This window comes from Dendronephthya gigantea, unplaced genomic scaffold (genome assembly GCF_004324835.1).
Source record: "Dendronephthya gigantea isolate DGI-Jeju-01 unplaced genomic scaffold, DenGig_1.0 000265F, whole genome shotgun sequence".
Lineage (NCBI taxonomy): Eukaryota > Metazoa > Cnidaria > Anthozoa > Malacalcyonacea > Nephtheidae > Dendronephthya > Dendronephthya gigantea.
Genome location: NW_021163275.1, coordinates 119,584 through 145,053, shown reverse-complemented (window position 1 = coordinate 145,053; position 25,470 = coordinate 119,584). Strand labels below are relative to the sequence as shown.

The 25,470-nt window shown below is 36.5% G+C and overlaps 2 protein-coding genes and 1 long non-coding RNA gene across 3 annotated transcripts; all 3 read right to left on the bottom strand.

Moving 5' to 3' along the window:
- Window positions 1-361: 361 nt before the first annotated feature.
- On the bottom strand, window positions 362-23,095 carry LOC114541077 (receptor-type tyrosine-protein phosphatase epsilon-like). Its single transcript, XM_028561061.1, has 20 exons — window positions 22,941-23,095; window positions 15,309-15,381; window positions 14,991-15,090; window positions 14,480-14,730; window positions 14,152-14,255; window positions 3,664-3,751; window positions 3,485-3,552; window positions 3,378-3,411; window positions 3,124-3,221; window positions 2,896-3,012; window positions 2,660-2,808; window positions 2,382-2,523; window positions 2,071-2,217; window positions 1,798-1,897; window positions 1,653-1,729; window positions 1,435-1,566; window positions 1,120-1,248; window positions 873-1,030; window positions 612-747; window positions 362-498 (listed from the first exon to the last, which is right to left on the bottom strand). Exons 1-20 carry the CDS (start codon window positions 23,079-23,081, stop codon window positions 418-420), a joined length of 2,325 nt encoding a protein of 774 aa, XP_028416862.1. The 5' UTR covers window positions 23,082-23,095; the 3' UTR covers window positions 362-417.
- Window positions 10,401-11,862, bottom strand: LOC114541083 (receptor-type tyrosine-protein phosphatase epsilon-like). The gene is made up of 5 exons (XM_028561066.1): window positions 11,737-11,862; window positions 11,434-11,562; window positions 11,176-11,333; window positions 10,915-11,050; window positions 10,401-10,778 (listed from the first exon to the last, which is right to left on the bottom strand). Exons 1-5 carry the CDS (start codon window positions 11,794-11,796, stop codon window positions 10,698-10,700), a joined length of 564 nt encoding a protein of 187 aa, XP_028416867.1. The 5' UTR covers window positions 11,797-11,862; the 3' UTR covers window positions 10,401-10,697.
- Window positions 13,647-13,991, bottom strand: LOC114541085. Its single transcript, XR_003689193.1, has 3 exons — window positions 13,937-13,991; window positions 13,758-13,825; window positions 13,647-13,684 (listed from the first exon to the last, which is right to left on the bottom strand). It is a non-coding gene; the product is annotated as an uncharacterized LOC114541085 (long non-coding RNA).
- Window positions 23,096-25,470: the final 2,375 nt, after the last annotated feature.

Here is a 25,470-nt window from a genome sequence, read left to right as displayed (position 1 = left end):
TTTTTATTCTAATTTAGTGGTACGTTTATATAATTATATTATGGCGCTATATAGTGAATACAATGCGAACAGCGAACTATATCTTGTGTTACGACTTACGAGGTTTGATTAAACCGATAAACCCTCTGGATTCTCTTGCCTCGGGAAAGGTTACATGCAACTGTCGTGGAATATCATTCATTCTATCATTCTTAATGTTATAATGCCTGGCATATGTTGTGCTATTTTTAATAAGTTACTCGTGGAAGATGCCTATAAATTTAACGTCATCTACGAAAGGAAATGGTTCCGAATTATATACTAGTTTGACGGACTAAAATGTTTAACTTTACAAGTTATTTGGGTTATAAATGAATGCAATGTAAATGATCTTTGTGGTATAGTGACTCCAGTACATATAACTAGCCTAGTTACTCTTTAAGTATTACCAAAGTTTGAGTATTCATTAAAGGAATTCAAAACAGCTGAAACGGCTTCATAACAGAGCTTGAATTGAGCCTGAAAGTAGGAACAAACAACATCTATTCACTGTCAATGTTACCTTCATCTTACTTTAAATCATTTTATTAGAAGTACAGTTGAAAAATAGTTTATTTTGTGCGTTAAATTACCGCGGTCTCAACGAACTGTGGACGCTTTGCACGGATCAATTTGATGCACTGAAAGACGTCAATGACTTGAACAACTTTCACTCTGTCCACAAGATTAGAAATTGCAATGTACGTTCCACTTCTCCCAGCACCATCGCTAGAAAATATATTAAATTGCTTAACCTAATTGACAAATACTCGTTAATTGATTCTTAATTGAATGATTTAATTAATTAATATATTAATTCCACTAAAAAGTCACAAATGTATATAATTTCATACCTGCAAACAACAATGATTGGTCCCTTCTTTTCTGCTGCCCTTTTTGCGTCTTCAACTTCAGACAAAAGTTTCACAATATCGTTAACATTTTCTGGAACTCCATGGTCTGGCCACGTCATGTACTGAACCAATCTTACCATGTGACCATTTTTCAAATCCTGGTCGTGTATAGAAGAAAGTTCAAATCAATCATTATTAGCAGTGTACGCGTCCTTTATGATAATGTTGGAGTACTGATAATACATACCGCTGAGGGTGAAACGATGAATTTTCTAACAACAATATTTTCTTTTTTGACGAAAGAATCCAACATTACTGTGGTGGTTCCAAATGACTGTGGTTTAGCTCTCTGGGTTGGCCAAAACATTGGGTATTCCTTGAATGATAACAATTGTATTAGCACGATTTAAAGTGAAGAATTAGCAGTGGACATTGTTTGACCCTCACAGTAGCAAGGATTTAGGAAAATCCCAAATTTTACTCAAGCACAAGCAGATCTAGACATAATTCTGCAATGACTTGACAGAATCCTCAGTTAGGAAGAACGCAATTGCCTACTGACCTCATCTTCACCCAACTGATTCAACATGACGATTGTTGACGAACAATATTTTGTCACCATCCTCCAAAAGTCGTTAATCGTCTCCTTCAGAGGTGTTTGTGTAGCGATAAAATAATTCTTGCCAAGATATCCCTGTTAAATATTTCGGTTATAAAAAGGTTTTCGTCATTTCGACATTTATTTTAATATTTACTCGGTGACCATAATAATAAACTCACATCGACAAAACAAGCATTTATATAATCCGAGTTCGCGACATTTTCAAGATGACTGAGACAAGCACGACCAGACTCAGCTGGAACAGAAAGATAAACACAAAATATTATAATGCAAAACGTAAAATTAAAACACATTTTAACCTACATGGATAAATGTGTTCCTTTCGATTCTTCTTCTTGTTCTCCTCCAAAAGTCCTGCTTCGCATTGATCCTCCATCAACTTCGGTGATACCGTGTTCAAACGCTGTAAAAGGAAGAATATCTTGGATATAGTGGTATAAGTTTTGAAATGAGTCCTTATTTACATTGTGGCAACGAACTGATCTGATTTCTCACAATTTCTTTTAATCCCATGATAGTTGTGGATAGAAATGAACAACAGCATCCAACTTGCAATTGAATCGAATGTTGCTTTACCTTAAACTTCTCTTCGAATCCAGTCTGGCCTTCGTTAGTTTGCTCTGATAATTTCTTGATCTCGAATTTCACATGCGTTGCTTGAACTTCATTCGCTCCACACTTGATGTGATCAACGATTGCATCATGAATAAACACATATTGATCCTGAATAGTAAACAAAATAAACCTTGTTTCAATATTGGGCTGGTCTTTGGTTTTAAGAGAGTGAATGTCACAGACATCTTGATATGTATTTCTTTTCACTTCATTTCGCTATACTAACAATGGCTGATTATGGACAGTCAATAGCTCTGTCACCTAACACTTACAGCAGTTTGTACCATGTTCATTCGTCTTGTTCTCATGTCCTTCACAAAGCCAAAGATATCAATCACATCTTTCCTTTCTTTGTCAAGATCATCCAGAATCTTGTCCACAGCAATGAACACTCCTGTTCGACCAACTCCGGCGCTGTGTTGAAAGTATTAATGGTAAACGTTCACTAGCATATCGCTTTTATCCCGTCCCAACCATTCCTGGGCAACTCTCATCTATCATAATTTTCACAATCTTCACTTGCTCTAATAGTAATATACTAATTTCCTACCTGCAATGAATGACAGCTGGTTCAGTTTTAGTCTCATGAAAAGACTTGAAATGTCCTCTGAAAGTTAAAATCTGTGTTGGATAGTAAGGAACACCATAGTCTGGCCATGCTTTGAAGTGAAACTGTTGAACTCTGTGTTGTTCACCTCCCTGGATTAAAGATATTCATTTAAAAAAGCATTCATTTACTCATCTTGTCTGAGTTTATAGAGCTAATTTGTGTTTATAGTTAGTTACCTTCTCAACAGTGAATAGGCGAGTAACGTAGTCAGCAAATGTTCTTGTTTCTTTGGCTGTCACTTTGATATCTCCATACAAACCAGAGTCATCGGGCCAGTATTTCTCACATTTTACCTGTGAAAAAGAAAGTCGTATTTCATTTTTCCAGAGATTAATTTAAAATTTTTATGTAACTGTAGTTTTTACATAGCTGTCTGATGGTAAAATGTCATAATAATAAAAAACCTTTCCCATTTCTTTCAATGTGGTCAACATGACAATTGTTGGACATTTTTGTTCAAAAATCATCCTCCAGAAATCATTCACTGTTGCTGGTTTTGGTCCTAAGTAAAACACGTTAACTCAGATATTTACACTCTAGTATTTGGGCCAGCTGAAAGAAGAAATTACGGTTATATTTTTCATTCCACTTCGAGAATGAAACGTTGTGAAAAGTGTTTTTATTGAATGCATGATATCCATTGTGTTCTTCGTTGTACCTTGTGTGGCGATGTAATACTTCGCTACCAATCCCTAGAAATAATTACAAATATTAGGAATGTCATGTTGGTCAGACCTCTTCATACGTCATTGTTTTTGCACTCACGTTGATGTACGAAGCATTGATGTAATCTGATTTTTCGTCACCAGACAAAATGACGCGAGAATCATTATCTACAACCAGAGAAAACATTCAGTACTCGTTGATGGCTGAAGATTACCATCGTTTATTGATATTCTTGAATCTTGATGATGTCTTCAAAACATCAAGTCTAACTAACTTACATGTGACTGCGTTGCCGTATCTGTTTTTCGGTCGATTAAACGCTCGTTTTGAAATATCTCCGTTGGAAATGTTCGCATTTGGCAAATCCTGAAAAATTGAATAGGAAAGTTGGGTTAAATTTAGAAAGCTATAACAATGACGCTAAATGGTTTGAGAATTATGATAAAGAAATCGTGTTATGGTAGTGAGATTCTCATTTCACCTCAAATTCCAGCTTGAAACCTTTTCTATCGTTTTGTCTCAGGTTGTTCACGTGATCACTGAATTCGTCAACAGGAACAGGATTATGAATCCTCGCAACAACAGCTGGCAAAATATGCATTTGAGTTAACGAGGATTCAAAGAAATACAATATTCTGTAATTAAGCGCTAACTGGTTGCCTATAGTCAGTGACAGGGAGAACTTTGTCTTAGTAAGGTGCCTCCACCTTTCCCCATTAGGGTCCTGGGGTTAGGGTGGGGTGTCCCCTGCTGTAACGAGAGAGAGCAACCTCTGACTTTGGCGTCGCAGTAAGGAACAATTAGTCTCACCCACCTTCTTGGTTATCATAGATATTTTTATTAGCAGCAGCAAGATCTGAAGGATCTATCTTTTTCTCCTCAACTGGATTACCCGCATCTACTTCATCTGCAACGGTGGGGTTCGGTTGTACTTCAGTGGAGCTGTTGGGACCAAGATGTCTGTCGTTAGAATCAAGATATGCTTCGTTGATCGCAGGTGGAGCAACTTTTGGTTTCTCTTCCATATCAAAATACGGTTCCGAATCTTTCTTGCTCTTGCGTCTGAAATACAAGATGACATTCAAGCAGCGAGCGTAAAACAGCAATGCGCACAATCGGAACTTTGAGGAATAAAACGTTTTTGAAAGGCCTTATATAGTCCATTTTAGAGCTATCCTCAGAGACATGATACAATTTCTTCACTCAAACATTTTATGAAACTAATCTATTTAAAAGGAGCCGTGAAATATAAATAGTGATTATAACTGGGGAACAGAGTTCGTTCCCCTGAGGTTAAATCTTTCGTAAAAATGATTACCTTCTACACAAAATGATCACGACTATAACCAGGATGAGAAGAACACAACCACCAGCCACTGCACCAGCAATCATTGGAATATTATTGCTTTCTTCACTCTCTACATGATCATAAATAAAAATATCCTTAGTCTTGACGTTAATCCGACGATTTTAAATTGTCTTGCATTGTTTAGCCTTTTTACGAAGGGGATATGAAGTTCGTTCATACCTTCTGCACATATCTTTTTCACCATAAAGCAATTATTCATGGCACTTTACTATCATGCGCCTGTTTTGACAACATAACCTTAGTTTATACACAGGTTTTATGTATTTGGGCTTACTTGCGCTTGTTGCAATTGTAGGAGTGCTTGCTGCTGGTGTTGTCATCTTTCCAACTGTTGCTGAAGCAGGGCTCCAATCCGTTGAGTAAAATTCACCCTGAAGGGAAATATTAAGTTGAGGCAGCGTTAACATCTGTAGAAGTTTTCATCTTCAATGTGTTTCGGTAACCTCATGTATTTAAGATAAATTCCCAGTCATACCTTGTCACCAAGAAAGATCCTTTGAAAAATACTGTAACTTGCTCCAGACTCCAGTGGTCCATTATAATAATCATTTGTTGTTGATCTTCGTCTTCGTGTTGTTTGAAAACTTGTATTTCCACCATCACCAAGTATAAACATGGTTTTATTTCTGGTTGTAATGACTGCGGCAATATAAGGTTTTGGTTCAGCTGACGTTTTAGCTTCTTTGTATGTCACTAGATCATTGTAACTGCTGGATGATGGAAGTTTGTCACTGCTTTCTCTCAGTTTCAAAGCCACGACGTAAAAATACCTAAAACATATTCCGTTTGTTCAGCAAGACACAAAGTCTGTAGTTGGTCATCCAATTTATTTCATTCATGCAATGAAATTCTCTCTAATATTGCTTTACAAATGTTTGAACTTACGTAAAATTTTCTAAAGGAATTTGTAACGAGAAAGTTAATGTAGTTTCTGTTCTATTTGTGGCCATCTTTGTTCCTTCTGCGGGAAAATATGTAAATTCGTTGGCAATCTGAGGTAAAATTTTTGACTGTGAAAATTTTACTTTGTGAAGTTTACTCTTCTCCGACTAATAGATCTCATGATTAAACGTCGGATCTTACCTCCATTTGTAAATATTCCCTGACTTTTACTGTAGTTTCCTCGACCAACTTTAGTACTTGCAAGAACACGAACATAATATTTGGTTGAGGCATTCAAACTGTCGATGACTAACATCATCTTCTCTGTAGTATGTTCTTTAAAGCAAGGTTTAGTTTCTTCATGTGAGATACACACAGTATAATTGACGATCACGCCATTTCTTTTCTCTTCTTCAGGAAGATGCCAAGTGACTGATAATGAGGTTGAATTTTCTGCGGTGACTTTGACGTTCAGTGGAGGACCTTCTGGTGCTAAATATATCAAAATGGTAACCGTAAGACGTTTCTTCGAATTTTCTATGCATGAACGGGTTCAAGCATGTAACAAATGAGGCAGGGTAACAAGTCGTTATTATTTTGCAGAATATCAGTCAGGTAAAATTTCTATCGCGGGAGGTGTAGCAATCTTAAACAATGCGCGAAGAATAAACCGATACCTTCCTCTCGTGTAACTAACGCAATAATAGTCTCTTCGCCAAAACCATCCTTGTTTCCAGCAGCTACAGATATTTCATAACTTGTGTATGGAGTGAGCTTGTCTATTTTATATTTATTTATTTTTCCCGTGGTCATATTCACAATAATTGAGCCGTCCTTCTTCATTTTAATCCAAAATCTTGATAAGCTTGTAAATCCTTGATTCTCTGGATCAATCCACGATATTTCAGCACTTTGTGACGTGATGTTAAAGGCGGTGATGTTTCTAGGTTGGTCTGGATATAAAGCTGTTAAGAAAGGAAATCAAACTCATAATTATCAAAATGAACTTTTCTAATCACCAACTGCAAATGCTTTACCAAATCCTCGATAGAAATAAACGTAACTTACTCTGACCACAGATCTCAATTCTCATACAAGGTTGAACTTCATATGACAATGGAATAAACCGTAAAGCTCTTGTTGTTGTGACATTCAAACTTGTTATGGTTGCGCCATTAAAAGCATTCTTGTTGCCTTGAAATATCTTTAAACAGATGCATAGAAATGTCAGGAAAATTTACATTTGCGCGAGAATTGAACATTGGACTACTCATTTTGATGCAATAATACCGTATACGATATTTCCCTCTTTTGATGTAGGCATAAAAATGTAAAAGAAAACGTATCGGAGCAATTACCTTGTGATTTCCAGTCTGAACTTGTTTCCAATTGTTAGAATCAACAGCCGTGTAATTTAAGTAAAAAGTTGTCACCCATTTTGCACTGATACTGTCACCAAATATTGCGACAGTCGATATCACATAAAGTCTTCTCAGGTCCACTTGAAGATAATGTTTATAATCTGAGACAGGAGCACACCAAGAACTACCACTAGATATCCTTGCATCAGAAGCTCTGGGACCTGGAGAAACTGAGGCAGTGAATGACGAATCTGGAAATCTTTCTTTGTCTTCTAACAGAGGATTGTTGCAAATATGACCTGAAATACAAGATAACTTGTTACGTTCTTGTAAAACAGCATAAATCTTTATTATAGACACTATACATACCACAAACAACGCTATAAGATTTCACAGTATCAATACATTGATATTCAAAGTAAAGATATTTGTTCAATACAGGACACAGATGATCAGAGAACAAGGTTTTATCCACAGTGATTTTACACTCATGTTGACCATCACATTGTTTCTTAACAAGACATGTTACATCAACTGTACAACTATAATCATCACGCAAACCACATGTCTTTGAGTCAGACAACCCACGGTAAGATGCAGTCTTGACCACCATTAACTGATCTTTAGAACAATTCACGTTCTCTGTCGTTTCTCCATAACATGTCACTGAACCTTAATAAAAAGAATGCATGCAGTGACTGTGTGTAATCCTCTAAATTGAGAACGCTTCTTACGCGTTCTTCTTCTTCCACGGAATATCTTTAAGGGGGGGGGGGGTGTGCATATATTCATTTATTATGTGTATAGATATTTATATGCACAGTTGAATGGTGAAATAAAAATCGTGTTTCAAATTGTTTTTTAAATCGTGAAATACGATGGCGTCAAAATATAGGATATCACATTTGACATTATCAAATATTTGGGAAAGAATATCTATAACTTCTACTGAAGAAAATTACAAAGAAACTGGACGTTAATAAGTATGTTTTCGATGCATAAAAATTTCGATATTTGTTTTTCGCTGTGTTTTTTTATATTCAAATTAAGCTAGCGTGTCTTTGTTAAATTGATTCATCTCTATACACATTTAATAAGCAGATTACTTCATAGTTGGCTCGTTTGTACGATTTTTATTATCCACTCGATGTGAAATATTGCAAATTCATTCGTTCGCTACGCTCACTTGTTCGTGTTGAAATGCTTCACAACTAGTGCATAAAAATTGCACATACTCGCCAACCATGAAGTAATCTCTATATTTATTCGTCCTTCAGCATTATTACTTATTAGTATATTTTGAAATTGATCTTTTTCACGGTCTGCCAAAGCCTGGTTTCCATATGACGCCGACGTCGGCAAAGTATTATTGTCGGTGATTATTGAAGAGTGAAATATTTTGTCTTCTGAAATCATTTTCTCCTTGGATGATTACAGACAATAGGTCGGCGACAGGTCGGCGTCATATGTAAACCCTGCAGGCTTAACATGAATATTTGACCACACCTCCCCCTCCCCCACTTAACAATCCTCCGCGGCCCTTGACTGCTATCGAAATTAAATCCGCCTCAGACAATTGCAACGCTGACTAGCAGAAAAGATCGTACGGAAACTTACCAAAAATAAAACGTTTATTCTCCCCGTCTACACAGCTTGCAGTCATGTTTATGTATCCATCAGGGTCTGCACACCTGGCTGCAGAATCATCTTTAAGTCCACGTAAACCTCCCCAAGAGGTTTGTTTTATAACCCGTTTGTCAGCACAGGCAGATGTTTCTCTAATTACTGTGGTAGCAGGAACGTAGACGTAAAATATTTCACCTTGACTCTTCCTATTTTTTATAACAAGACATCCTTGTCTTTTCAAATTCAACATGGCGCCATTATCACGAAACCGAAACTGAGCAGCTGGATCCAGACAGTTGTTGGAGAGTTGAAGAAAAGACAGGCTGCCCCAGAGCGGGCCTTGGTCCTGTATTCGTGCTGTGTCATAGATACACTTTCCTGTCTTGATATGTTTCACGAAGAAACCAACAGAACCTTGAAAATTACAAAATACCGTGTGGAACCAATGGCCCGATTTATTCTAGAGACGGATCATCCATCTAGACGAACTTGGGCAAGCGAAATATAGTTCGTTTTCTAGTTCAGGCGGATCATCATCATCATCCAATTATATAAATCGGGCCAATGCAAGAGCATTTGACCTGCCTGGCACTGCCAAAACAGTTAACAACTTTTAAAGAATGTTCTCTACTAGGGGAAATTTTGCGCTCGGAGTAAAATTGCTTTTTGCGTGTGATTAACGTGAGCTTTCTTGTAAAGCCCGCACATCCATGCAGACAGGACCCAATTTGAGATCGTAATGTCCTGAAAAGGTCGAGATCGCAATGTCCTAGTACTTTGTGTGATAAGTGCATCATGCATGCAGTGTTTGCGGATCGCTAGTTTTATAGACGTCATGAAGTTAGAAGTTTGTCTGATGAGACAGAACTTGTCTCTACAATTCAATTACTGATCACATCTTGCGTAGATCAGTCTCTGGAGGTTTAAGTCATGGCGAAAGAAGGGTCACATATATTCGTCAGGTAGCCATAGTCAATCTAATAATCAGTATACTATATGTTGGCAAGCATCGTCTGGCTCTGAACACTTGTTACACTTGTAGGCTACCAAACATATACAATCAAGACGAACCATAGCCTATTAGCGTACAAGTCTTCTCTTCCCCAAGTTCGTTCCGGCTCTGAATTTTTGCCGGCTCTGAATATAAATCGAGCATATAAAGAACTCTTTAAAGGCTTCATTGTGAAACACAAATTCAATCGCGACAATACCTATAGTCCATTCTCAAATAGTTCCTGGTTGCTTTAAATGATGTTATACAGCTTATACTTACCCTGAAGATACACGAGGAAGACAATAATCCCTGTCAACTCCCATTTACAACACTTGAATAACATCTTATCAATTAATTGAGAAGAAACTTCATAACGATTGCGATATATTACATGATTTAGTTGTGCAAGGAAACGTCCTTATGAATGGCAAACGCGGAAGAGGAGATTAATTCTGTTTGACCAAGATAAATATTCATAAAAACTCAGCATGAAGTCTGAATGCTGCTTTCATAATTCAAAAGGTTAAACGAAAGTTCTGACATTCTTGAATTAATTCCTGCTGAGTTCTACCATGCAATTCTGTTATATTTTTCAAAAGCAATTTGAATGACATGGATATATTATGAATAACAGTCGATGTGTTGATTTAGGACATGAAATATAAGCCAACAATCGCTAATGCTATGAATGATATTTAGATTTCCAAGGAAACTGTACTTCTAAGGTCTGTTTTCCTCTTTAATTGTTACGAAATGCAGCGTATTCATTCATTAGTGCTATAGCTGAGTGCCCAGGAACAATAATGTACGCTACGATCTCGCTGTCATACGGTGGAAAAAATCCCCAAATGTTAATATTATTCAACTGACTCGTCAGATGGTATACATAAATTCATCAGGCGATATATTTTAGCCTGATCTTCAAAATATATGGAGGTTTCTATTTTCATTATTTTAATAATATCTTATGAACTGAATGTCCTTGGTCTTTTCCTAATTCCCATGATGATTAAATTAAAACTAAGCGGTTATATACCTAAGTATTTAACTAGCTGATTCCGAAGTGCTGATTTTGCTGTGTTAAGTATCGCTAAAGTTTGAATATTCATTAAAGGAATTCAAAACAGCTGAAACGGCTTCATAACAGAGCTTGAATTGAGCCTAAAACGGGAGAAAACACGAACTAAATCAACTGGTTTTCTCGTGTCAATAATTTTGCCTTTTATGTAACTTTATGTACAGTATAGTTTTATTAGAACTGCGACTGATTGGAATAGTTCATTCTACGTTAACTTACCGCGGTCTCAACGAACTGTGGACGCTTTGCACGGATCAATTTGATGCACTGAAAGACGTCAATGACTTGAACAACTTTCACTCTGTCCACAAGATTAGAAATTGCAATGTACGTTCCACTTCTTCCAGCACCATCGCTAGAAAATAAATTAAATTGCTTAAACTAATTGACAAATACTCGTTAATTGATTCTTAATTGAATGATTCAATTAATTAATATATTAATTCCAGTAAAAAGTCACAAATGTATATAATTCCATACCTGCAAACAACAATGATTGGTCCCTTCTTTTCCGCCGCTCTTTTCGCGTCTTCAACTTCAGACAAAAGTTTCACAATATCGTTAACATTTTCTGGTACTCCATGGTCTGGCCACGTCATGTACTGAACCAATCTTAACATGTGACCATTTTTCAAATCCTGGTCGTGTATAGAAGAAAGTTCAAATCAATCATTATTAGCAGTGTACGCGTCATTTATGATAATGTTTGAGATACAATCGAGTACTGATAATACATACCGCTGATGGTGAAACGATGAATTTTCTAACAACAATATTTTCTTTTTTGACGAAAGAATCCAACATTACTGTGGTGGTTCCAAATGACTGTGGTTTAGCTCTCTGGGTTGGCCAAAACATTGGGTATTCCTTGAATGATAACAATTGTATTAGCACCATTTAAAGTGAAGAATTAGCAGTGGGCTTCACAATAGCAAGCATCAAGGCATCCCAAATTTTCCCGAAGAACAAGCATGCTGATGTGGTGATAGATAACAGACTTGACAGATTCCTCAGTTAGGAAGAACGCAATTGCCTACTGACCTCGTCTTCACCCAACTGATTCAACATGACGATTGTTGACGAACAATATTTGGTCACCATCCTCCAAAAGTCGTTAATCGTCTCCTTCAGAGGTGTTTGTGTAGCAATAAAATAATTCTTGCCAAGATAACCCTATTTAGATAAATCGGTTTTGAAAGGGTTTTCGTCACATCTTTATTTTACTAGTTACTCGGTTACCATAATAATAAACTCACATCGACAAAGCAAGCATTTATATAATCCGAATTCGCGACATTTTCAAGATGACTCAGACAAGCACGACCAGACTCAGCTGGAACAGAAAGATAAACACAAAATATTATAATGCAAAACTTCAAATTAAAACACATTTTAACCTACATGGATAAATGTGTTCCTTTCGATTCTTCTTCTTGTTCTCCTCCAAAAGTCCTGCTTCGCATTGATCCTCCATCAACTTCGGTGAGACTGTGTTCAAACGCTGTACAAGGAAGAATATCTTGGATATATTGAAGGTTTAACACGAGTCCTTCACATACACTGTGGCTACTCAAAATTACTTTTAATCCCATGATAGTTGTAGATAGAAATGAACAACAGCATCCAACTTGCAACTGAATCAAATTTTTCTTTACCTTAAACTTCTCTTCGAATCCAGTCTGGCCTTCGCTAGTTTGCTCTGATAATTTCTTGATCTCGAATTTCACATGCGTTGCTTGAACTTCATTCGCTCCACACTTGATGTGATCAACGATTGCATCGTGAATAAACACATATTGATCCTGAATGGTAAACAAAATAACCTTGTTATTAATGGTGGGCTGGTGTTTGGTTTTGAGAGAGTGAATGTCACAGAGACATCTTGATTGGTATTTCTTTTCATTTCGCTAAAATAATGGTTGATTATGGACAGTCAATAGCTTTATGTCACCTGACACTTACAGCAGTTTGCACCATGTTCATTCGTCTTGTTCTCATGTCTTTCACAAAGCCAAAGACATCGATCACATCTTTCTTTTCTTTGTCAAGATCATCCAAAATCTTGTCCACAGCAATGAACACTCCTGTTCGACCAACTCCGCGCTGTTGAAAGTATTAATGGTAAACGTTCACTAGAAATATCGCGCTTATTCCGTCCCAACCATTCCTGGGAAACTCTCATCTATCATAATTTTCACAATCTTCACTTGCTCTAACAGTAATCTAATAATTTCCTACCTGCAATGAATCACAGCTGGTTCAGTTTTAGTCTCATGAAAAGACTTGAAATGTCCTCTGAAAGTTAAAATCTGTGTTGGGTAGTGAGGAACACCATAGTCTGGCCATGCTTTGAAGTGAAACTGTTGAACTCTGTGTTGTTCACCCCCCTGGATTAAAGATATTCATTTTAAAGCATTCATCTACTCATCTTGTCTGAGTTAATAGAGCTAATTTGTGTTTATAGTTAGTTACCTTTTCAACAGTGAATAGCCGAGTAACGTAGTCAGCAAATGTTCTTGTTTTTCTGGCTGTCACTTTGATATCTCCATACAAACCAGAGTCATCAGGCCAGTATTTCTCGCATTTTACCTGAAAAAAGAAAGTCGTATTTCATTTTTCCAGAGATTAATTTAAATTTTTTATGTAACTGTAGTTTTTACATTGCTGTCTGATGGTAAAATGTTATAATAATAAAAAACCTTTCCCATTTCTTTCAATGTGGTCAACATGACGATTGTTGGACATTTGTGTTCAAAAATCATCCGCCAGAAATCATTCACTGTTGCTGGTTTTGGTCCTAAGTAAAATACGTCAACTCAGATATTTACACTCTAGTATTTGGGCCAGCTGAATAAAGAAATTACAGTTATATTTTTCATTCCACTTCAAGAGAATGAAACGTTGTGAATAGTGTTTTTATTGAATGCATGATATTCATTGTGTTCTTCGTTTTACCTTGTGTGGCGATGTAATAATTCGCTAACAATCCCTAGAAATAATTACAAATATTAGGAATGTCGTGCTGGTCAGACCTCTTCATACGTCATTGTTTTTGCACTCACGTTGATGTACGAAGCATTGATGTAATCTGATTTTTCGTCACCAGACAAAATGACGCGAGAATCATTATCTACAACCAGAGAAAACATTCAGTACTCGTTGATGGCTGAAGATTACCATCGTTTATTGATATTCTTGAATCTTAACGATGTCTTTAAAACATCAAGTCTAACTAACTTACATGTGACTGCGTTGCCGTATCTGTTTTTCGGTCGATTAAACGCTCGTTTTGAAATATCTCCGTTGGAAATGTTCGCCGTTGGTAAATCCTGAAAAGTTGAATAGGAAAGTTGGGTTAAATTTAGAAAGCTATAATAATGATGCTAAATGGTTTGAGAATTATGATAGAGACAGCTTGGATGAAATCGTGCTATGGTTGTGAATTTCTCACTTCACCTCAAATTCCAGCTTGAAATCTTTTCTATCGTTTTGTCTCAGGTTGTTCACGTGATCACTGAATTCGCCAACAGGAACAGGATTATGAATCCTCGCAACAACAGCTGGGAAAATATACATTTGAGTTAACGAGGATTCAAAGAAATAAAATATTCTGTCATTAAGCGCTAACTGGTTGCCTCGTTTGAGGGATAACTTTTGTCTTAGAAAGGTGCCCCCACCTTTCCCCTTTGGGGTCCTAGGGTTAGGGTGGGGTGTCCCCTGCTGTAACGAGAGAGAGCAACCTGTGACTTTGGCGTCACAGTAACCAACCATTAAAATCACCCACCTTCTTGGTTATCATAGATATTTTTATTAGCAGCAGCAAGATCTGAAGGATCTATCTTTTTCTCCTCAACTGGATTACCCGCATCTACTTCATCTGCAACGGTGGGGTTCGGTTGTACTTCAGTAGAGCTGTTGGGACCGAGATGTCTGTCGTTAGAATCAAGATATGCTTCGTTGATCGCAGGTAGAGCAACTTTTTGTTTCTCTTCCATTTCAAAATACGGTTCTGAATCTTTCTTGCTCTCGCGTCTGAAATACAAGATGACATTCCAGCAGCGAGCGTAAAACAGCAATGCGCACAGTTGCAACGTTGAGGAACAAAACGTTTTTGAAGGGCCTTATATAATCCATTTTAGAGCTATCCTACGAGACATGATACAATTTCTTCACTCGAATACTCTATGAAACTAATCTATTGAAAAGGAGCCGTGATACATAGATGTAAATAATGATTAGAACTGGGGAACAGAGTTCGTTCCCCTGCAGGTTAAATCTTTCGTAAAAATGATTACCTTCTATACAGAATGATCACGACTATAACCAGGATAAGAAGAATACAACCACCAGCCGCTACACCAGCAATCATTGGAATATTATCGCTTTTTTTACTCTCTACATGATCATAAACAAAAATATTCTTAGTCCTGACGTTAATCCGACGATTTTACCTCGTCTTGTATTGTTTAGCCTTTTTAAAAAGGGGGTGCAGTTCATTCAAACCTTCCGCACATACCTTTTTCACCATAAAACAATTATTCATTCACTTCACTATCACCTGTTTTGACAACATAACTTCAGTTTATACACAGGTCTTGGGTATTTGCACTTACTTGTATTTGTTGTGGGAGTGCTTGTTGCAACTGTTGTTGAAGCAGGGCTCCAATCCGTGGAGTAAAATTCACCCTGGAGTGAAATATTAAGTTGAGACACCATTAACATCTGTAGAAGTTTCCCTTTTCGATATGTTTTGGTAACCTCATTTAAGATCAATTTCCAGCAATACCTTGTCATGGAGAAAAATCCTTTGAAAAATACTGTAACTTGCTCCAGACTCCAGTGGTCCATTATAATAATCATTTGTTGTTGATCTTCGTCTTCGTGTTGTTTGAAAACTTGTATTTCCACCATCACCAAGTATAAACATGTTTTCATCTCTGCTTGTTATGACGGCGGCAATATAAGGTTTTGGTTCAGCTGACGTGTTAGCTTCTTTGTATGTCACTAGATCATTGTTATCGTAACTGCTGGGTGATGGAAGTTTGTCACTTTGTTTTCTCAGTTTTAAAGCCACGACGTAAAAATATCTAAAACATATTTTGTTTGTTCAGTAAGAGACAAAGTCTGCAGTTGGTCATCCAAATAATTTCTTCATGCAATTATCTGAAATATTGCTTTAGGAACGCTGGTTTTGAACTTACGTAAAATTTTCTGAAGGAATTTGTAACGAGAAAGTTAATGTAGTTTCTGTTCTATTTGTTACCATCTTTGTTCCTTCTGCAGGAAAATATGTAAATTCGTTGACGATCTGAGATTAAATTTTAATTTCGACTGTGTGAAGTTTACTCTTCCGTCGGATCTTACCTCCATTTGTAAATATTCCCTGACTTTTACTGTAGTTTCCTCGACCAACTTTAGTACTTGCAAGAACACGAACAAAATATTTGGTTGATGCATTCAAACTGTCGATGACTAACATCATCTTCTCTGTAGTATGTTCTTTAAAGCAAGGTTTAGTTTTTTCATGTGAGATACACACAGTATAATTGACGATCACGCCATTTCTTTTCTCTTCTTCAGGAGGATCCCACGTGGCTGATAATGAGGATGAACTTTCTGCAGTGACTGTGACGTTCAGTGGAGGACCTTCTGGAGCTAAATATATCAAAATGGCAACTGTAAGACGTTTCTTTGAATTTTCTTTGTTTGGATGGGTTCAAGGATGTAACAAAATGAGACAGGGTAACAATTCGTGATTATTTTGAAGAATATCAGTCAGTTAAAATTTCTATTGCGAGAGTTCTTGTAATCTTAAACAATGCGTGAAGGATCCATCATTCTTACCCTCCTCTCGTGTTGAAAACATAATACTTTTCTCTTCGCCGAAACCATCGTTGTTTCCAGCAGCTACAGATATTTCATATGTTGTGTATGGAGTGAGCTTGTCTATTTTATTTTCATTGATTTTTCCTGTTTTGATATTCAGAATAAGTGAGTTGTCTTTCTTCATTTTAATCCAAAATCTTGATACGCTGGTAAATCCTTGATTCTCAGGATCAATCCACGATATTTCAGCACCTCGTGACTTAATGTTAAAGACGGTGATGTTTCTAGGTTGGTCTGGATATAAAGCTTGAGAGAAAGGAAATCAAACTTGTAATTGAATAACTCGATCTTCTAATCACCAACTGCAAACTCTTTACCAAAACGTCGATAGAAATAAACGTAACTTACTGTCACCGCAGATCTCAATTCTCATACAAGGTTGAACTTCATATGACAATGGAATAAACCGTAAAGCTCTTGTTGTTTTGCCATTTAAACTTCCTATGGCTGCACCATTAAAAGCATTCTTGTTTCCCTGAAATATCTTTGAAAAAAAAAAAAAAAATATATATATATATATATATATATATATATATATATATATTATATATTTATATATATTATATATTATATATATATATATATATATATTATATATATATTAATATATATATATATATATGTACTTTTGCTCTCAATTGAGCCATGTGTTCACTTGTGGATATATATGTAAGGTGTAATTCACCTTACATATATATCCACAAGTGAACACATGGCTCAATTGAGAGCAAAAGTACAAATTATCAACATTTGCAGAAGTAACTGCATAACGACATGTAAAAGGACGAAACTCCGCATTGTCAATAACAACTTAAGTAAAATCACAGTCGTTCCCAACTTGGCCTTGTAGCTTAGACGGTAGAGCATCGTTCTAGAAATGCGAAGGTCGCGGGTTCGATTCCCACCGCGGTCAAGTAGAATTTTCTGCTTGGTTATACTTGTGCAGAAGAACAAATACACCTTACATATATACATATATATATATATATATATATATTTATATATCAACGTGTAAAATAGGGTGTCACATATCAATTACCTTGTGATTTCCAGTCTGAACTTGTTTCCAATTCTCTGAATCGACAGTGTAATTTAAGTTGTAATTCTTCACCCATTTGGCACTGGTACTGTCACCAAACGTTGTCACATTATATAACACATAAAGTCTTCCTAAGTTGACTTGAAGATAATGTTTGCCATCTGAGACAGAAGCACACCAAGAACTGCCACTAGATATCCTTGCATCAGAAGCTCTGTGACCTTCTGAAGAAACGGAGGCAGTGAATGACGAATCTGGAAATCTTTCTTTGTCTTCCAACAGAGGCTTGTCGCAAATATGACCTGAAATACGAAGATCATTTGTGAAGTCCTCGAATTTTTTACAATGGTAATTTCCTTCTAATTCTTGGACTTATTGTTCATACATTCTCCTTTCAAAACTTACATTTTATGAATGACAACTCAGAACAACTTGATTTGGAAGTTGTGATCAAACATTGACGTAAATCTTTGTGGTCGTTATTACAGTCTATAATTCCAGAGAATATTTTATATTTGGTAGTTGATTGGACAGGCGTATTAGCAACAGAGTCTGCTCTTTTGTATCCCATTTGAATGCAAACAACATTCTTGGCTTTGTTATTCAAGCCTCCTGCACAAACACTTTTGTCTCCGCTGTCGGTAATAACTTTCACAACACCTTCGTTTGGCAAAGACGAATTCGATAAAAACGCGCCAAAAACTAAAAGACAAAAGTCAACTCTTAATTTTACTACGGATCACTACCATGCACCTTCTAAAGCTTTAGTATTTTCTTATTTTCTTTCATTTGTAGTACAATACATACCACAAACATCGCTATAAGATTTCACAGTATCAATACATTGATATTCAAAGTAAAGATATTTTTTCAATCCAGGACACAGATCATCAGAGAACAAGGTTTCATTCACAGTTATTTTACACTCATGTTGACCATCACATTGTTTCTTAACAAGACATGTTACATCAACTGTACAACTATAATCATCACTCAAACCACATGTCTTTGAGTAAGACAATCCACGGTAAGATGCAGTCTTGACTACCATGAACTGATCTTTAGAACAAGTGACATTCTCTGTCGTATTTCCATAACATGTCACTGAACCTTGATAATAAAAATTGATGCAGGGAGTGTGTGTGATCTTCCAAATTTGAAATTCGCTTCTTATATTCTTTAGCAACTACTGCGGCCACGGAAGATCGTTATGGATGGGGGCATATATTCATTTATTATGTGTATAGAGATTTATGCACAGCAGAATGATAAAAAGATATTTCAAATTGTATTTTAATTTGTATGGCGTCAAAATATAGGATATTACATTCAGCACAATATAAAATCTTTCGGAAAGAATATTTAACTTCTACTGAACAAGATTACAAAGAAACTGAACGGTAATAAATATATTTTGATGCATAAAATTTCGATTATTGTTGCTCGCTGTGTTTTTGTATATTAAAAGCGTGTCGTTGTCAAATTGATCTGTATACACATTTTATAAACAAATTACTTCATGCTTGGCTCATTTGTACGATTTTTATTATCCACTCGATGTGAAATATCGCAAACTCACTCGTTCGCTACACCTGTTCGTATTGGAATCCTTCACAACTCGTGCATAAAAATTGCACACACTCGCCAACCAGGAAGTAATCTCTATATTTATTCGTCCTTCAGCATTATGACTTATTAGTATATTTTGAAATTGATCTTTTTCACGATCTGCCAAAGCCTGGTTTCCATATAACGCCGACGTCGGCAAATTATTATTGACGGTGATTATTGAAGAGTGAAATATTTTGCCTTTCTGAAATCATTTTCTCCTTGGATTATTACACACAGTGAGTCGGCGACAGGTCGGTGTCATATGGAAACCAGGCTTAACATGAATATTTGACCACACCTCCCCCCCCCCCAGTTAACAATCCTCCGCGGCCTTTGACTATTATCGAAATTAAATCCGTCTCAGACAATTGCAATGCTGGCGGGCAGAAAGATCGCACAGAAACGTACCAAAAATAAAGCGTTTATTTTCCCCGTCTACACAGCTTGCGATTGTTTTTATGTATCCATCAGGGTCTGCACACCTGCTTGCAGAATCATCGTTAAGTCCAGATAAACCCCCCCAAGAGGTTTGTTTTATAACCCGTTTGTCAGCACAGGCAGATGTTTCTATAGTTTCCGGGGTAGCAGGAACGTAGACGTAAAACATTTCATCTTGATGATCCTTATCAAATATAGCAAGACATCCTTGTCTTTTCAAATTCAACATGGCGCCATTATCACGAAACCGAAACTGAGCAGCTGGATCCAGACAGTTGTTGGAGAGTTCAAGAAAAGATACGCTGCCCCAGCTCGAGCCTTGTGACTGTATTCGTGCTGTGTCATTGATACACTTTCCTGTCTTCACATGTTTCACAAAGAAACCAGCAACACCTGGAAAATTACAAAATACCGCGATTTATTCTAGAGACGGGATCATCCATCTAGAAGAACTTGGGCAAGCGAAAGATAGTTCGTTTTCTAGTTCAGTTGGATTATCCGCCTCTTGTATAATTATATAAATCGGGCCAATGCAAGCATTTGACCTGCCTGGTACTGCCAAAACGGCAAACAATATTTTCTGATTATTAAATAAAAATATCCCGAATATGGCGTATTGAGAATATCTCTAACAACCTTTAAAGTTGTTCTCTACTAGAGGAAATTTCGCGCTCGAAGCAAAATTGCTCTTTGCGTGTGATTAATGTGAGCTAGCATTCATGTAAAGCCCACACAGACAGGACCCAATTCGAGATCGCAATGTCCTTAAAAAATCACTGCTAGTAGATATAATATATTGTGTGTTAAGTGCACCATGCATGCATGCAGTGTTTGCGGATCGCTAGTATTATAGACGTCATGAAGTTAGAAGTAAGTTACTGAGCAGATCTTGCGTAGATCAGCCAGTAAAATCATCCGTCAGTAGACGTAAGTGATGTCTCAGCAGGTTTAATTCATGGCGAAAGAAGGGTCACATATATTCGTCAGGTAGCCATAGTCAATCTAATAATCAGTATTCTATATGTTGGCAAATATTGTCTGGCTCTGAACACTTGTTACACATGTAGGCTACCAAACATATACAGTCAAGACGAACCATATTAGCGGTGAAGTCTTCTCTTCCCCAAGTTCGTTCCCCAAACTGATTTTTGCCGGCTCTGAATATAAATCGAGGATATAAAGAACTCTTTAAAGGCTTCCTTGTGAAACACAAATTCAATCGTGACAATACCTATAGTCCATTCTCAAATAGTTCCTGGTTGCTTTAAATGATGTTATACAGCTTATACTTACCCTGAAGATACACGAGGATAACAATAATCGCAGCCAACTCCCATTTGCAACACTTGAATAACATCTTATCAATTAATTGAGGCGGCATTTCATAAAGATTTCGATATATTACATGATTTAGTTGTGCAAGGAAACGTCTTTATGAATGGCGAAGACGGAAGAGGAGATTAATTCTATTTGACTAAGATAAATATTCATAAAAACTCAGCATGAAGTCTGAATGCTGCTTTCATAATTCAAAAGGTCAAACGAAAGTTCTGACATTCTTGAACTAATTCCTGCTGAGTTACACCATGCAATTCTGTTATATTTTTCAAAAGCAATTTGAATGACATGGATATATTATGAATAACAGTCGATGTGTTGATTTAGGACATGAAATATAAGCCAACAATCGCTAATGTTATGGACGATATTTAGATTTCCAAGGAAACTGTACTTCTAAGGTCTGTTTTCCTCTTTAATTGTCACGAAATGCAGCGTATTTCTTTGCTTCAAATTCATTAGTGCTATAGTTGAGTGCCCAGAAACAATAATGTACGCTACGATCTCGCTGTCATACGGTGGAAAAAATCCCCAAATGTTAATATTATTCAACTGAGTCGAAACTGTAAATTTCTGAGCTTTGTCTTCCGGTATGCTAGCTAGCGCTTGGTTTAGCATTGTCTATATTATATTATTGTTATAGCATTTCTTATTGACTGTCGTCACTCACTTTACCGAAAAATATCGTTTTTTGTTATTTACTAAATGCTAACTAAGTATAGCTATATTCAATATTCATTTGAAACCTTTTAATTAAATAGCCCGATACATGTTAACAGTTTTTCTCTATTGGCACCAGTTCCAGGAGCACACACTGTCAGATAAAAGTACTCAAATAAATCCGTTCAACACTGGGTCAACAAATGGTCTATTTTAGCCAGATTTTTGACAGTATCTGAACATCCCCTTTTCATTATCCAGACAGAAATCCTAGTCTTAAGTTTATTGTCAATGTTCCGTGAAAGAGCGTCTTTATAATCCAGTTTCCTTCTTGTTTTCGTAGTGTTGAGATCTTTGATTTAGATGACTATAAACATGATCATTTTCTTCCTTCCCAGTTCTTTTAAGAGCTGTATACGTCGACTGTTCATCTTTCACTTGTTCATAATTGTTAACGTCATCTTTGTTAGGATTTTCATAAATATCTTTGGAATTGTCAGTGGTCTTCTTTCCCGAATTCGCTTTGGTGCTTGACGATTTGAGACGAAGTTGATAAACCAAATAAGCATTAAAGATGAGTGAAATGACCAGGAGAATTACTAATACTATAATTCCTACAAGATCCCAATCTTCTTTTGCATCTAAAGATGAATGAATTAAAACGACACAGTCTGTTGAATAATGTATCAACATAAAAACTATCCTCTTTTGTTCGAAATTCAGCGTTTTTTAGATCAAAATCGTACGACTCGTGTTTGAAAATTAATTTAGTTGACAAATATACTTTCTAGAACTTGTTGTCGTGTCCTGTGATTTCTGATCGATCTTTTTTTTTGTCGACTAGGACGTGACATATATACGTTACAGAAAATCGTTACAGAGAATTTCCTTTATTGAAGTTATTTTGAAGAAATTTAAAACAGGGAAACATTAAACCTGTTGTGCTTTATCTCAATGGAATCGGTAGTCAATATATGGCAATTATTTAGGTATTTACCTGTGTTTTTGCCTAGCGTTGGACATGGCGCTAGCGTTTCTTTCTTTTCGACAGTTGTTGATGTTGGGCTCCAATCTGTGGAGTAAAATTCACCCTGAAGTAAAAGATCGAGGTCAGCAGTCGTTCCAAAAATCTAGTTCAAGACTAAAAATCTGACCGGCTGGAGTTGGATGCATGTACTCTAAATACGGTTAACATGGATGAAAATCCTAATCCTTTTTGTTTTCACAAGCTATAAGATATTAAAAGCCTTTTAGCACTAATTTCCAGCAATACCTTGTCATCAAGAAAGATCCTTTGAAAAATACTGTAACTTGCTCCAGACTCCAGTGGTCCATTATAATAATCATTTGTTGTTGATCTTCGTCTTCGTGTTGTTTGAAAACTTGTATTTCCACCATCACCAAGTATAAACATGGTTTTATCTCTGCTTGTTATGACGGTGGCAATATAAGGTTTTGGTTCAGCTGACGTGTTAGCTTCTTTGTATGTCACTAGTTCATTGTTATCGTAACTGCTGGGTGATGGAAGCTTGTCACTGCTTTTTCTCAGTTTCAAAGCAACGACGTAAAAATACCTACAAAAATTCTGTATGTTAAGTGCAAAAAAACAATGTCTGAAGTTAGTCATCCAAATGATTTCTTCCATGCAATTCTCTGTAACATTTTTTCAGGAACGTTTGGTACTTACGTAAAATTTTCAGAAGGGATTTGTAACGAGAAAGTTAATGTAGTTTCTGTTCTATTTGTGGCCATCTCTGTTCGTTCTGTAAAATAAATAACATCAATGTTATGATATGAACTTGAATGTTAGTATTTAGTTTGTGATGTCAATCTGACAACTAAACTTTGAAATACAGGCCCTACCTCCATTTGTAAATATTCCCTGACTTTTACTGTAGTTTCCTCGACCAACTTTAGTTCTTGCAAGAACACGAACATAATATTTGGTAGATGCATTCAAACTGTCGATGACTAACATCATCTTCTCTGTAGTATGTTCTTTAAAGCAAGGTTTAGTTTCTTCATGTGAGATACACACAGTATAATTGACGATCACGCCATTTCTTTTCTCTTCTTCAGGAGGATCCCACGTGACTGATAATGTGGATGAACTTTCTGCAGTGACTTTGACGTTCAGTGGAGGACCTTCTGGAGCTGAACATACATTACAGGTGAGACGAAGTGAAAATACATCAAATTAACTCATGGCGTACGCACTTCTCTCCAAGAAATGCTAGCTTTCGCGAAACAACTAAGTCAACTGCATGTACTGCACCTAAATATAGTGTGCTAATTTTGTTTTCTTTGGATGCGGTGAAGCTGAAAAGGTACTTTCACGCGCGTTCTGAAGAATTCAGTGTCTATAGGTAAGCGGAGTGCAAACGAGGTAAAACAAAAGCTATCGGAGTGTTTAATTCTCTCTTACCGTCCTGGCGTGTTGAAAACGAGATTTTATTCTCTTCACCAAAACCATCCTTGTTTCCGGCTGCTATGAATATTTCGTAACTTGTGAATGGAGTGAGATTATTAACTTTATGTTTATTCATTTTTCCTATTTTGACGTTCAGAATGAGAGCGTTGTTCCTCCTGATTTTAATCCAAAATCTTGATACGCTGGTAAATCCTTGATTCTCAGGATCAATCCACGATATTTCAACACTTCGTGACTTGATGTTAGGAACGGTGATGTTTCTAGGTCGGTCTGGATATAAAGCTTGAGAGAAAAATATCATCACATTGTAAAGCATTTTTTGCTCACAAAAAATCTCATAACTAAGTTTACAAACGTTCATAACTTACTGTCACCACAAATCTCAATTCTCATACAAGGTTGAACTTCATATGATAATGGTATAAACCGTAAAGCTCTTGCTATGACATTTAAACTTCTTATAGCTGCGTCATTGTAAGAATTCTTGTTGCCTTGAAATATCTAAAGATAATCAGGACTATAAAGGCTAATTTCCACTCCGGAAAACGAGCAGCGGATCGGATCGGAACGAAAGATAATCCGCGCGTGCGCCGTCTGCTGAAATTTTTGGCTTATATTGGTCCGAAAGCGTCCGAGAACGGATAAAAAAAGTTCAAATAGTTTTAACTTTTTTTGATCCGAACCGAAATCACTTCATGGATTGGACCAGCTCGGAAAAAAATCCGATCCGCTGCTCGTTTTCCGGAGTGGAAATTAGCCTTAAGGTGTTATAAATATCATGTGTCTAATTATACATTATCATTATTACTATTTTAGTTCATACTGTTTTGTGCACCAGATTCACATTAATTCCACATGCGGCCAATATGTGATAGTAACAAAAATGAATGATATATTAAAAATATGATTTGAACATCCAGTTACTGATCGGTCCGTAGAGTGAAATATCACATGTAGTCACTATCCGATGTACTACAAGCATGAAATGCAGGATTTACCTTTTTATTTCCATTTTTCTCTTGTTCCCACTTTGATGAATCAACAGTGTAATTTAAGATAAAAGTCTTCACCCATTTTGCACTACTACTCCGCCTGTCACCAAATGTTGCAACAGTCCGTATCACATAAAGTCTTTCTAAGTCGACCTGAAGATAATGTTTATCAACTGAGACAGAAGCACACCAAGAACTACCACTAGATATTCTTGCATCAGAAGCTCTGTGACCTTCTGAAGAAACTGAGGCAGTGAATGACGAATCTGGAATTCTTTCTTCATCTTCTAACAAAGGATTGTTGCAAATATGACCTGAAATACGAAGATAACCTGTTAAGTCCTCGTTTTTCTACGATGGGCGTATCATCCTCTTTCTTA

Bases quoted from the DNA above. Each gene is read 5' to 3' on its own strand.
- LOC114541083 (XM_028561066.1), bottom strand. From the start codon at position 11,796: ATGGTGACCAAATATTGTTCGTCAACAATCGTCATGTTGAATCAGTTG. The intron at 11,563-11,736 runs GTCAGTAGGCAA...TTATCATTCAAG, and splicing joins ATCAGTTGGGTGAAGACGAG to GAATACCCAATGTTTTGGCC. The intron at 11,334-11,433 runs GTATGTATTATC...ATACACGACCAG, and splicing joins TCATCGTTTCACCATCAGCG to GATTTGAAAAATGGTCACAT.
- LOC114541077 (XM_028561061.1), bottom strand. From the start codon at position 23,081: ATGTTTATACTTGGTGATGGTGGAAATACAAGTTTTCAAACAACACGA. The intron at 1,031-1,119 runs GTATGTATTATC...ATACACGACCAG, and splicing joins TCATCGTTTCACCCTCAGCG to GATTTGAAAAATGGTCACAT. The intron at 499-611 runs GTAATTTAACGC...TCCTACTTTCAG, and splicing joins CACAGTTCGTTGAGACCGCG to GCTCAATTCAAGCTCTGTTA.